At 45.4% G+C, this 13,260-nt stretch overlaps 1 protein-coding gene across 1 annotated transcript in view; it reads right to left on the reverse strand.

Moving 5' to 3' along the window:
* The window catches only part of CDS1 (CDP-diacylglycerol synthase 1), a 57,361-nt gene extending 49,680 nt beyond the window's left edge, over positions 1–7,681 (reverse strand). The window contains exon 1 of the mRNA XM_083176642.1: positions 7,230–7,681. Within this exon, the coding sequence (XP_083032768.1) occupies positions 7,230–7,289 (60 nt within the window). The 5' untranslated portion in view covers positions 7,290–7,681. The remainder of the gene's footprint in view (positions 1–7,229) is intronic.
* Positions 7,682–13,260: the final 5,579 nt, after the last annotated feature.

Consider the following 13,260-nt stretch of genomic DNA (forward strand, 5'->3'; position numbering starts at 1 on the left):
CGGGAATACAGATCGTAAGTTTTAGGATCCGGGGACTTGTGCCTACGGTCAGGGCATCACACAGGGTCACAGTGGCTGCCAGGCAACCGGCGCGGTGAGTTACTCCGCCGACCGTCTTCCTGCCAGCTGATTGCCTAGCAACCAGAAGACACTGGGGTCCAGGACGCCGCGACAAGCATACCCAGCAGCAGGTGTGCAATAAAGCCGTGTAACACAGCTGCGATAGGGGCTGAAATCGCTTGGAATATGGTCGCTGGCGACCATCTTGCCAGTGATGGGAGTGTGCCCCGGCGGTAAATCACTGGGTGTGCGCTCCCGTTTGCAGCCCCGTTCTAATCGCTGGAGCTTGCTCCTGCGACCAGCCGATTACCTCTGCGGCACCGCAGTCAGAGGTTCCCTTTCATCAGCGACCATCTCTGGTCGCTGATGAAAAGGAGACACTGAGCAATACTAAATAAATATTGCTGGTTTGTAGTGGATAAAATATCATGCTTTTATCTTGGATAATTATTTGAGTGGGGTTGATTCAATGAGGGGCATGTAGGCTAGACCCACGAGTACACACATATGCAGTTATGCCCTTGAATTGCCGATTGTTGTGCACAGTCCATAGTCTGCTTACACAAACCCACAAGATTGGGGTAGGATGAGGACAAGGTGAGTTGTTCTTGGATTCTTTTTGTCTGGTTGAGAAAGATACTTTAAAAGATATTTAGGAGTTGTGGTGCGTTATAACTTGTCAACATCACCAGGTTGATGACTACCAACACATGGCATAGTTGCATGCTCAGCATGACAACTTCTCAAAGTCCATCATGTCTACCTGGATGATAGGTCAACATGATGAACGGTCGACAAACCACCCCTGGGTGAGTAGTAACTTTTCGCCTAGCAACAAAGCATCTTCCAGGATCTGGTGGTGCTTTGACAGTGACTTCAAGTGTTGACCAGAGTTCTGCTGCAGAGTTCTGGTAGTTATCCAGCTATTCCGAAATCTAAACACCCACCATCACCTGCAGTGTAACCCCAACTATTGGCATCCTGAAACTGTCGACATTTCACATGGCAATATTTCAGATATTGTGAACCTGATCACAGATTCTGGAGGTTGACCTGGTGATCATATCAACATTGAAATGGTTATTGTCTACCATTCGATCAGATACCCAAGATTGGGTAAGAGTTAATCACTTTGTGGAGTGTAGAGAATGGGAAGCACCAAATTATATATGTTAACTGGTTACGCTTTTATACTTGAAGCAGGGAAACAAACCCACTAACATACTTCTTCCTGTACATAATTAGTCCAAGAGGAGTATGTGTATTTGTAGAAACGTAATTAGCACAAGAGGAAAGCACTCCAAGGATTAAGGTACGTAACTTGAATAAAGCGGATTTATTTACAGTGTATCATCTGCACAGGGACCTCTTTCAAGATATTTGAGAAAGATGCTTGCAAGTTCCAATAATTGACACCCACTTAATTAATCCACTTTATTCACATTACTTTTTATTTTTTTGTGATGACATTATCAAAGGTAAAATGTATTTTGGGTGCTTGGTCCCACACTACATAGTTCTGCCACTAGACAAACTCGACCCTAAAGGCCCCCATACACGCTGCAATGTGATGCGCTGCACATACTTTTGTACTGCCCACGGATCGCACTGCACGCAAATTGCATGCAAAACGCATGCATGAGATCCGATGCGATTTAGTACAAAACGCACGGGTGCTATCGCACTGTGTATGGGCACCTTAAGAATGTTTACGTACTTTGGGGTAGATTTACTAACGATCGATTACTATTCCCCTGAATTCTGATTGCTTATTTATTTTTTATTCAATCTTAAATCGATGGCTTTCAGGGTTAAATACACATTTACTAAACATCTTAAAAAGATTGATTTTAACCGATCTAGATTTGTTTAAAATCAATCGGCGCTATGGAGTCCCGTTGTGGCACATTGTAATACCCTCAACTTTATATAATACCACATAACAATGAGCAAATAGAGGGGCACAACTAGATATGTTGTAGACCCCAAGGCAAAAATGTGTAAGGGCCGCTATGTACCACTCAATGGTGAAAAATGTATATTACATATAGAACTGTAACATGACATGCGAGTGCCTATCAGCTGCACTCCCTACCTCATATTGATTTAAGAGGCACTTCATTAAAAGGAATCATTTCTAAAGTGTACACCTCTAAATATGAGCTGTGGAAGTACACTGCAGCATTCTGTGTTATTCTGTGAAAAATATATGTCCAATATTATCTCACCATTCCATTACAGACCACTAAAGCTCTCCCACATATTTAAGATAGACCCACTATTGGAGCTCATTTAGGTCCAAAAGCTCATAACATGTGAGACCCTGATGAAAGCATATTATTTGTTAAACGGGATGATCCTTACCCTAAACAGTATACAGAATAGTAAATATACCTGTTTGTAAGCTAGGTCATTAATAGCCAGATGAGTATATATATTTTTTTAAATATCTACTATCATAGTGCAATTGGGAGGTACACCCTTCAACCAACACAGACTGTTACAAGGAAAAGGAGGAAAACTGGAGGCATGCCATGAGCAGGACTGACAGAATACAGCAACAAGGATAGCAGCTCTATGGGCAGTATTCAATGAGAAAAGTTCTCCGTGTTTTGTGGAGAACTTGTGCTTTGTTCGCCTTGGACGGAGCATTTTGCTCTCCAAAAGCGAGCAACCCTATTCAATGTGAAATGTTCTCCGTCTTTCTAAGTGACTTTCTCCGTGTCTCTCCGTGTAGCAATTCTCCATCTTTTGATGGAGAGCTGGAATGTGAACTTTTAAACTAAAAGGTTTTTTTAAGAAATTTTGGTGTCAAAAAATCAGTTTTTTTTTTTCTGTGAAGGGGCATGTTATTTTTATTCATGTGCTTATAGCACATGAATATATATTTAATTTAAAAAAAAATATTTTTTTTAATTTTTTTTTTGTTTTGTTTTTTTACACAGTGCAGCCAGCAGGGGGGCGGAGCGCTCGAGCCGCTCATTAGATATTCATATATTCACTGCACCCGAACGTAACTATGCACAAACGGGTGCAGTGAATACTGGGTCCCCCGCTGGCTATAGGGGGGGTGCAGCCTGGGTCCTGGAGAGCCCCCCTCCCCTCCACAGTCCTCTGGAGCAGCCAGGGAGACTTTAATCTCTCTGGCTGCTTCCGGCTCCCTGAAAGCTCCCTGCTCCCTGCAGGGGTTAAGACTCTCCACGAGTGGCGGAGAGCATCAGCCACATTGAATAGAGGGAGCAGGAGTGGCAGAGAGCCCTCCGGAACACGGAGAGTGCATGGAGAGCGAAATAAAACGCTCTCCATGCACGGAGAACTTTTTCATTGAATACTGCCCTATGTCTGGGGCCTATTACTGCACTTAACAGAGAGTCTAATTATTTATTACATTAACACAGTGGGACAAAAAAGTATTTGGACAACTACCGGTTGTGCAAGTTGGCCCACTTAAAAAGATGAGAGAGGTCTGTAATTTCCACCATAGGTACACTTCAATGAGAGACAGAATGTGGGGGTGAAAAACCAGGAAATCGCATTGTACGGATGGTGTATTGATACGTTACCTGTATTAATGGCACCTGTTTGAACTGGTTATCTGTATAAAAGACACCTGTCCACACCCTCAAACCGTCAGACTGCAATCTCTCCATCATGGAAAAGACCAGAGAGCTGTCAAAGGACACCATCTTGAGAACGGTAAGCAATCAGCTGAGAACTACACAGGGGGGGATCTGGTCAATGACCTCAAGAGAGCTGGGACCAGAGTCACAAAGGTAACAATTAGTAACACACTACATCATCATGGATTCAAAGCGCCCGAAAGGTCCCCCCTGCTTAAGCCATCACATGTCTAGTCCCGTCTAAAGCTTGCCAGTGACCATCTAAATGATCCAGTGGAGGATTGGGAGAATGTCATGTGGTCAGGTGAGAGCAAAATATAACTTTTTGGTATAAACTCCTCGTCGTCTTTGAAGGGAGAAGAATGATGGCATCCCAAAAACACCATACCCACTATGAAGCATGGGGGTGGAAACATCATGCTTTGGGGCTGCTTTTCTGCAAAGGGGACAGAATGACTGATCCGTACTTAGGAGAGGATGAATGGGGCCATGTATTGTGAGAATTTGGACAAAAACCTCCTTCCCTCAGTAAGAGCATTGAAGATGGAAAGTGGCTGAGTCTTCCAGCATGACAATGACGACAAATACACCGCACGGGCAACTAAGGAGTGGCTCCGAAAGAAGCATGGAGTGGCCTAGCCATTTTCCAGACCTCAACCTAATCGAAAATCTGTAGAGGGAGTTGAAAGTCCGTGTTGCCCGGCGACAGCCCCAAAACATGTCCGATCTAGAGAAGATCTGCATGGAAGAGTGGGCCAAAACACCTGCTACAATGTGTGCAAACCTGGTCAAGTACTACAGGAAACGTTTGACCTCTGTAATTGCCAGCCGAGGTTATATTACAAAGTATTGAGTTTAACTTTTGAATTGTCCAAATATTTAATTTCCACAAGAATATACAAATAAATTGTTAAAAAAATCATACAATGTGATCCCACCACCACATTCTGTCTCTCACAGTTGAAGTGAAGTGTACCTACAGTATGATGGAATTTAAAGACCCCTCACTTTTTAAGCGGGTCACAATCGGTGGCTGTCCAAATACTTTTTTGACCCACTGTACATGTGAACAACCTGAAACATACTGTATAAAATGGTCACTACAATTAATATGCTCTTCCCCAAAAAGTGGACAAGTTGCCGTTGAAACAGTGTACAAATGGTGTTTGACAATCTCGTCCTAAAATTACTTATGAGGCGATGGATGCTAATAACAGGTCACCCATGGAGAAACCCAGGCATATACAGAATCCAAAGGACAAAGTTCCTTTATTGATATTCACAATCCTGAGAGATTTCATAGTACAGCTATCAGAACACTAATAACAAGAACTTGTTGCTTATTGCTCATTGTGTCTCCTTTAACCTCAACTGCCAATACAGAGCCAGTCTTTGTACCCACTGTCTCATAAGTAGATACGCACACACCTGACAGGTATCTATATTACATCACTGATGCATGCTGGCACTAATCCCCTTGACCTATTACACTAGAGGTATGACACCTCCAATTCTAGCTGATCCATTTACCTAAAGGTGCAAACACATGGGCCCTTATTCTGGTTCACTGGCAAAGACAAATTCCTTCTCAAATGGACAAAACTATGTGCACTGCAGGGGGGCAGATGTAACATGTGCAGAGATAACTAGATTTGGGTGAGTAATTTTGTTTCTGTGCAGGGAAATATTTTTACACAGCAATATAGATCTCACTTTGAAGTAAAACCCCACCCAAATCTAATTCTCTCTGCACATGTTACATCTGCCCCCCCCCCCCCCCCCCCCCATCGCAGTGCACATGGTTTTGTTCAGAGGGAATTTGCCTTTGCGGGTCCCCCAGCCACCGTGCTCTCCCCAGCCCTCGAGGTGAATGGATGCTGCACACAGGCATCCATTCACCTCCTTCGATGCCACCGCTGCTGTCTGCGGAGTATAGCAGACAGCAGCAGAGGCTGTGTGCGCCCCCCCCCCCCCTCCATCCAACCTGCCGATGCTGCGGTCCGCAGGTTGGACATCCCCCATTCAAGTAAACGGAAGCCGGGTCGGATGACTCAGCATACCCGTTTACACCGCCCTCTACCCAGGTCAGGACCTGGGTAAAAGTCCCGTGTAAAGGGACACGGCGTGACCCGGGTCTGACCCGCCGATAACCTGGGATTTTGCGGCGGTGTAAAAAGGGTATTACAGTACAGGTTTTAGTGATATCCATGCTTGAGATAAGATTAAGATTTATTCAAAATAACTCATTACTAATTAAGTCAACTGTGCTTGAGTATGGATGTCCTTAAAACATGGAATGCATGGGATTGATGTACTAAAGTAAGGGTATATAGAAGTTATTGAAAAGCAACCTTACATCAGATTGTAGCTATTCATTTCTATAAGGTGCTAGATAAATGATATGAAGAACAAGATTTATTACTTGGGCTAACATCAGCACTTATTTAAACCAACACTTTAGTATATATACCATGACAGGTATCTATATTACATGTGCTTATGCACGGATCGCTGCCATAGGCCCTGATTCTGGTTTGCTAATGAGTTCGATGTTGAAGCTCTGCGCATGGGCATATTCGCATGTGCAGGGCTTCTATGCAGGTGATTTGCATAGTCTCCGAGGGGAGGGGGGCGTGTAGGAGACAGGCAGGGGGCAAAAACGCTGGGCACCTGCCTACCGGACGTCAGCTGCCCACCCAGTTCTCGGAGCAGGAGGCTGACTTAGATTTGCGAGCACTGCAGAAATCCTTCGATGGTCAGTGACCATCAAATGATTTCAGGCCCACACACAAGCTTGCGAATGAATATTTATGCTAAACATCCATTAACAGTGCGCCGGGTATCTTTGCTGGTTGGTGGAGGGCGAGCATTAGCACAAATACATACGACAATACAAGGCTTGCAAAGCAGCGAAATACTGCCGCTTTGCAAGCTAACCAGAATGACCTCCATAGTGCAATGCACCAGGGAAGTGTGCCGAGCTATATGCATGGACCAGTGCTCTCTGGTAAGAATGCTGGTGATCTAACTAGATTTTGACTGCATGCATAGCGATGCTCAGCACTGCACTTCGTTATACCTGTACACACGGGGCGCTGTGTGCTTAATTTTTAAGTGATCTCGACAGATCGCTTATAAATTGCCTTGAAATCGGCCCATGTGTATTTGCCGTGTACATAAGCCTTGGACAGCAATATATATATTATAGTATAGTGCCAGTTTATTCTGCAGCATGTCACATGAACACCAACCCTGCACTGTGTGCTACACCTGAGTGATGGGAGTCCTGGGCAGTGGGGCTCAGCAGCACTGGGCACAGGTAACAGCAGCACATAGTGCAGCACACGCTGTAAGCAGATTTACTGATGTACACACTACACCAGCCATGTAGCAGAATGAGGCCAAGGACAGTGACAGTGGCAGTGGCAGGCACACAACATGGGTGACAGCACTCACTACGCACTACAGGCAGCAGCAGCAGAGTGAGTGAGTGTTTACCATAGCATTGCCAGGCCAGCAGGAAGAGAGGAGGGAGGGTGTGGGACTTACTCGGTCACTGCTGTAGTCCTGCTCGGTCTCCCCGGCCCCTCTCCTCCTCAGCTCGGACATGTCAGGGTAGTATATGCAGGGGCTGTAGCAGGTAAGTGGATGGAGGAGATGACGGATGTGCAGGAGGCGGGTCGCACTCACACTCCACCACCCGGAAGCTGGACGGCAGAGAAACTCGTGTATTCCTCCTTCCTCTGTATGTGTTGCTGCTGGCTGCGGTCCCTGGGTGAGGTTCCGGGGATGTGGGGGGGAGAGAGAGGGCGGATAGGCGTCAGCTATGCTCTCTGTTGTTTGCTGTTACCAGGGGACATGAGTGAGGCAGCCTGCCGGTGTCCTGGAGGTGACTCTGAGGTGTCACTGTCTCTGCTGCGCCTTCCTCCTTCTCCTCCTCCCGCCTCAGCCCATGACAGCAGCAGCAGGGCGGGGGGCAGGACGGGGTAGGAGAGAACCTGAGGGACGACTGAAGTTGCAGGGAAAATAATAAACAGAAGACTGCTGCAGAGAGTGCAGCAGGGGGCTCAGTGGCTGGACTGTCAAAGGTTACTGGCAGCAGGGTACAGATCCCCTAATTATAACAGTATACGGTTATACTGAATGTTGACATTGCTCATGTCGACACATGAAATGTGTTGACATGGCCAAGGTCAACAGGGTTAGGGGGTCGACACAAGCATTAGGTCAATGATGGCTAGGTCGACAGTCAAAAGGTGAACATGGGTTTTTCACTTTTTTTGTAGCTGAAATTTGCCGATAGGTGGCATTTTATGCCCTACCATCCACTCGGGTGTGGAGAGAGAATAGAATAGTGCCCGAAGCATGGTGAGCACAGCGGTACACTTTGACAGTGTCCATGTTGAGCCTACTAACACCACCCGCACGAATACCCGCCCCCCGCCACCATTTACCCCTCGCAACCATGTGATGGTATGTGTAATGAAGACACAAATTATTTCTACTGCCTTTTGCAAATAAAAGTCTGAACTGACTTTTATTTGCGGGCGCTGGGAAGAAGGCAGGACAGGCGGCTGACATCATGTGACGTCAGCCACATGCCCGCGGCCCACCCACGTACCCATGCGAACGGCCATTAAACGCTGGGCGTGGCCCAGCACGGCCACATCCCTCCCTGCTGCAAACGGCCTGGAAATTGAGTAATTCGCCACAGCCATTTGCAGTCAGGGTTTGCACATGCATAGAAATGCGCATGCTCAAACCTGACCATCGGGGCAGGGGCCGAGTTCGGATCACTACGAGTGATACAGAATCAGCACTATGGTGCCGAATAAGTCTTGACTGATGTCACCACTGGGCGGCCATTTGCATGCCCCTGCCCAGTTGTGCTGCCAAGTACCACTAGCTTGTGTAGCGAGTGTAAGGGCAGATCACCCATACACATAACATGATGAGGCAATAAGGTAAAATTTACTAAGATGAGAATTCTGCTGAAGATGGGATGTTGCCCATAGCAACCAATCAGAATCTACTTATTTATTTAGCACCTTTTAGAAGATAATAGATAGAATCTGATTGATTGCCAATAGCAATATCTCATCTTCAATAGAACTACCATCTTAGTAAATATACCGCAATATATCTTTAGTGGATGTGGTTAACATCTTAGCTGACAGGTTCCCGGTAGTCAGAGTACAGACAGTGGCATTCCCACAAGACCAGTGCAGGAATCTCAACATTGATGTCGTTGATGATGGGATTCAGAGCGTGAGTATGCCGGCAGGTTACTGTTAAGGCCCCCATACACTATGCGATTTTCGGCCGATTTCGGATCAATCGGGTGAAATCGGCCCAAAATCGCATGTGTTTGACATCTGATCTGATCTGATGCGCGGTCCCGCGCGCATCGGATCACGGCGTCGGACCTACAGAACATAAAATATATCGGAATCTGAGCCATCATGGGTGCTTTTTAGCACCTACGATGTTCATATCCGATATATCTTTATATACAGCCCTCCTGTCTTATTAGCAGCGCCCCCCCATTGACGGCTCCCGGCGGAAGTAGTGCAGGCGGGGACCGCAGGCGTCGCAGAGCAGAGCCCGTCGGCGCGGCGGGAGAATAGGAAGAAATCCTATTCAAAAGACCGGGCGGCCGCTGATTGGCTGAGCTCTCAGCCAATCAGCGGCTGCCCAGTCTTTTGAATAAGATTTCTTTCTATTCTCCTGCCGCGCCGACAGTCTCTGCTCTGCGACGCCTGCGGTCCCCGCCTGCACTACCTCCGCAGGGAGCCGTCAATGCGGGGGGGGGGGGCACTGCTAGTAAGACAGGGGGGCGCTGCGGGGGACACAGAGTTGGCAATAACAGAGCCGGGCAGGAAAAGCTGTCAGCGCTGGAAAAAAAAAAGCCCATACAATGAATGAGCAGCCTGTGATTGGCTGAGCGCTCTCACAGCCAGTCAGCAATTGGCTGAGAGAGCGCTCAGCCAATCACAGGCTGCCCATTCATTGTATGGGCTTTTTTTTCCAGCACTGACAGCTCCCGCCTCCCCCTGCCCTGCTCTGTCACTGTCCCCCGCAGCGTCCCCTGCACGCTGCCTTAGCAGCGCCCCCCACCAGCAGCCCTGTTCTGCAGCCCCCCCCCCCCCCTGCTCCCCGGGTTTACATGTGATAAATCGAGACGATTTATCACATGTAAAAAATGGCACATCAAGTGCCAATCTTATCAGTCGCCCCGACTTCCCCCTGAGCTTCCACGGCAGCTCCCCGGGGGGAGCGGGGGCGACTTGTCCTCAGGACAAGTCGCCCTAGTGTATGGGGGCCTTTAGGTTGAGGGTTTGAATGTGCGTGTGTGTGTGTGTGTGTGTAGAGGGGAGTGTAGGTTTAGGCATATATTGCTGGTACACTCTGGCCAATGGCCTAGTGATATATCAGATGCTCAATTGGTCAGATGATATATCAGACAGTGTGTACCCAGCATAAGTGGGCTTTGTGGGCCAAAGTTGGGAATGCCTGCTGTAGGGAGATTACATGTTGTTTAAATAATGTCGAAACCACTGATGTAAGCTAAATATAAAAAAAAAAATGTTTTTCCTTGTGATCTTCAAATCACCAGCGATTTAAACTGGGTACATGCTAGATGATACGTATTAATTATCTACTGTTTGTAGGATTCCAAATGCTCTAAAATGTGCCTCAAGTGGGCAGGGGTGGTGGAAGGGGATTTCTATTTGTCCCATATGTAATTCCTATATTCATATACATAACTTAGATATTATAAAGAAGCTACTAATGGGCTGGTGTATTCCAGTGCATTTATTCAACGGCATGTTCTTTCGCCATGTAGATTTGTATTTCCCCTGATGAAGTCCTAAAGGACCAAACACGTAGAGCTAAAGAGATTTCTATATGTGGCACATATTGAACTAAACATTTGGATGTTGGATTTCATTAATAGAAATTCTTATCTGAAGAACTCAATGCAACATTACCATTTTTGGAATGTTCTTGAATAAATGTATTTGATTTTATTATTGGTTTTATATGTTTTTATATATTTTATATTAAGCCACTTAAAAACTGGGTATTGGTGAATTAATGTATAGCACACTTCTATTCTCTATATATTTTTTCTTTCCCGCACCTCTGTTAACAGCGAGGTTCTATAGAGGTACTGCTCTATCTGAATCGCAATATAAGTGTCACACAATCTACCATATATATATATACACACATACAGTATATGTATATCTGAATATGTATACCAGTCCAAAGGATAGGAGGCACTCAGACAAAAAAGCAAGTGCTAAAAAGACATCTCTTTTAGCGGCAAGCACTTTCTGGGTTCCCCCGTCCTCAGGGCACACTTGTGTAAGTATGGGGGGTTGGGCCGAAAGGTCGGCACTAATACAGATGTCTTTTCAGCACATTCTTTGAGTATTTATTTTTTCTTCTACGATCCCCATGGCAGCCAAGACCTTGGGATTTAATCCTCTCCCTTCAGATAGACCGGTTGTTGTTTTTTCTAGGACCTCCCCCCTTCCTGTATAAATTCACTCTCCTCCCCTTCCTCCTTGTCTTTTTTTTGCTGTCTCCTAGTTTTCAGTTAGATTAGGCAGAATAGGTTTGTTATTTTTTTCTAGTTAGAGCTTACCTCTTTAATTGCAAGGGTTCACTCTAGGGCAAGTGCAACATGGGAGCGTGGCCTGACTAAGCTTTCTGCCGATAACTATACCTGAAAGTGTGCTCTTTTTGGATCCTGTTCAGACGACCAGAGAAGGTGATACAGCCTCTTTGCTCTCAGCATGGAAGATCCGGAAGTGTATAATCAGCGGGCGTCAGCCTAATGAGATCTTGCAGCATGTCCTTACCGCACATGTAGCCGGAACTACATAAATATATGAGGCCAATAGCGGGCTTCCGGCGGGCGGAGGAGCTAGGTGTTTTTACCGCAGAAAGTAGACGCCAGGAACAGCAGAGCGGGGACTACATTGCCCATAAGTCTATGCGCAGTTAGCGATGACTTCCGGTGGGCGGCAGAGCTAGAAGCATCTTTTGCAGCTAGGGACAGGTGGAACCACAAGTCCCATAAATCATTGCAAACCATGTGCAAATAGTGCCCTTTTCTTGGACCATGTAAAGTGGACTACAAGACCCATAAGCCACCAAGGGAAAAAAAAGTCCCATAGCACATTGCTAGCACGGTATTTAAACTCACTATGGTGGGAGAGATAAGCTGTGTGGCAAGTTGATGCATCTGTCTCAAGCAAGTTTTTCCTGGGGTAAGGTAGGAAAATGTTTTTTTTTTCTTTCTACTGCATCAATGTGGTACTGAATTCTAATGCTATGCTGAGCATATACAATTTGGCTTGTGCAGGTGTTCCTGTTGCATACCAGAATATGGATTTGCCCCCCCCCCCCCCCCCCATAAGTCTGATAGTGCAAGGTAAGATCTGTAGCTTTTTTAGGCAGTGAAGCGATAGTTTTATTTCTAAATAGTGATAGAAATGTTTGGTTCTTATTTGTAGTGTGCCTGTTAAAGAAGCAGCTACGATACCAAAAAACAAAGCTGCAAAAAAGAAATACATTGATAGAAACTGCATGGCATGTGATGTAGTGTTTACCAGCTCTCAAGATAAATCTCTGTGTGAGAAATATGAGATTAACCCTGCACCCATTCCAGACCAACCAAAAATCCTACTGAATCTGATGGACTGGAAGAAGAAATCATTTGTGTCTAGAGAAGAATTCTTAGGTTCTCAGGTTAACAAAAGATCCAGAGCCCAAGCAGGATTCAGTTATGAGGAGGCGTCTTCAGAGGAACTACTAGTGGATATAGAGGAAACATCTTCTGAGGAAGGAAAGATTAAGGAAGAATCCAGAATCTTTAAATTTTATAATGTAGAGAGCATTTTAAAGGCTATATACAAAACCATGAATCTTAAAGAAACAGCCACACCGGCTGAAGGGGATGATATATTATTTGAAGACAGATCAAGGAAAGGCCATCACTTTCCTGTCCACAAGGTCATGAAAGGTTTAATCTCAAAAGAGTGGTCTAATTTAGAAAGGAAAACTTTCCAGGATCGATCATATGCATCTGATCAAGGATGAATTATTCGTAAAATGGTGTGCCTTGCCTAAAGTGGATGCAGCAGTTAAAAAACCAAAAAACTCAGCCTGATAGATCAATTGTCCAGGGGGTTCTGCGGAGCGCCACATATGGAAAAATTGACTACAAAAAGCTGAAACATCTACCACTTTTAAGTGTGTATTGATTTGTAATCGCTTGACCAGAATACACTGACCAGCAGACATACTAGGGGTGTTAAGGTAGTCACAAGCCGATGCATCCAAGTACAGTTTAGCTCTCATATAAAAAATTCACGCATATAAATTACTTTCACACTACAAAATATCTTTTTTCTCTCTCGCTGTCTAACACTATTCTCTTCCCAAGATTTACCCACTCCAGGGTAATTTTTGCTGTACAGTTTTTTGGATTATCCCACACATATCATAAGATAATATTTAATAATTAAACATCTGAAGTTAGTGCCCCCAAAAAAAGAGTTATCTT

The sequence above is a fragment of the Crinia signifera genome, chromosome 1 (assembly GCF_055691185.1).
Source record: "Crinia signifera chromosome 1, ASM5569118v1, whole genome shotgun sequence".
Classification (NCBI taxonomy): domain Eukaryota; kingdom Metazoa; phylum Chordata; class Amphibia; order Anura; family Myobatrachidae; genus Crinia; species Crinia signifera.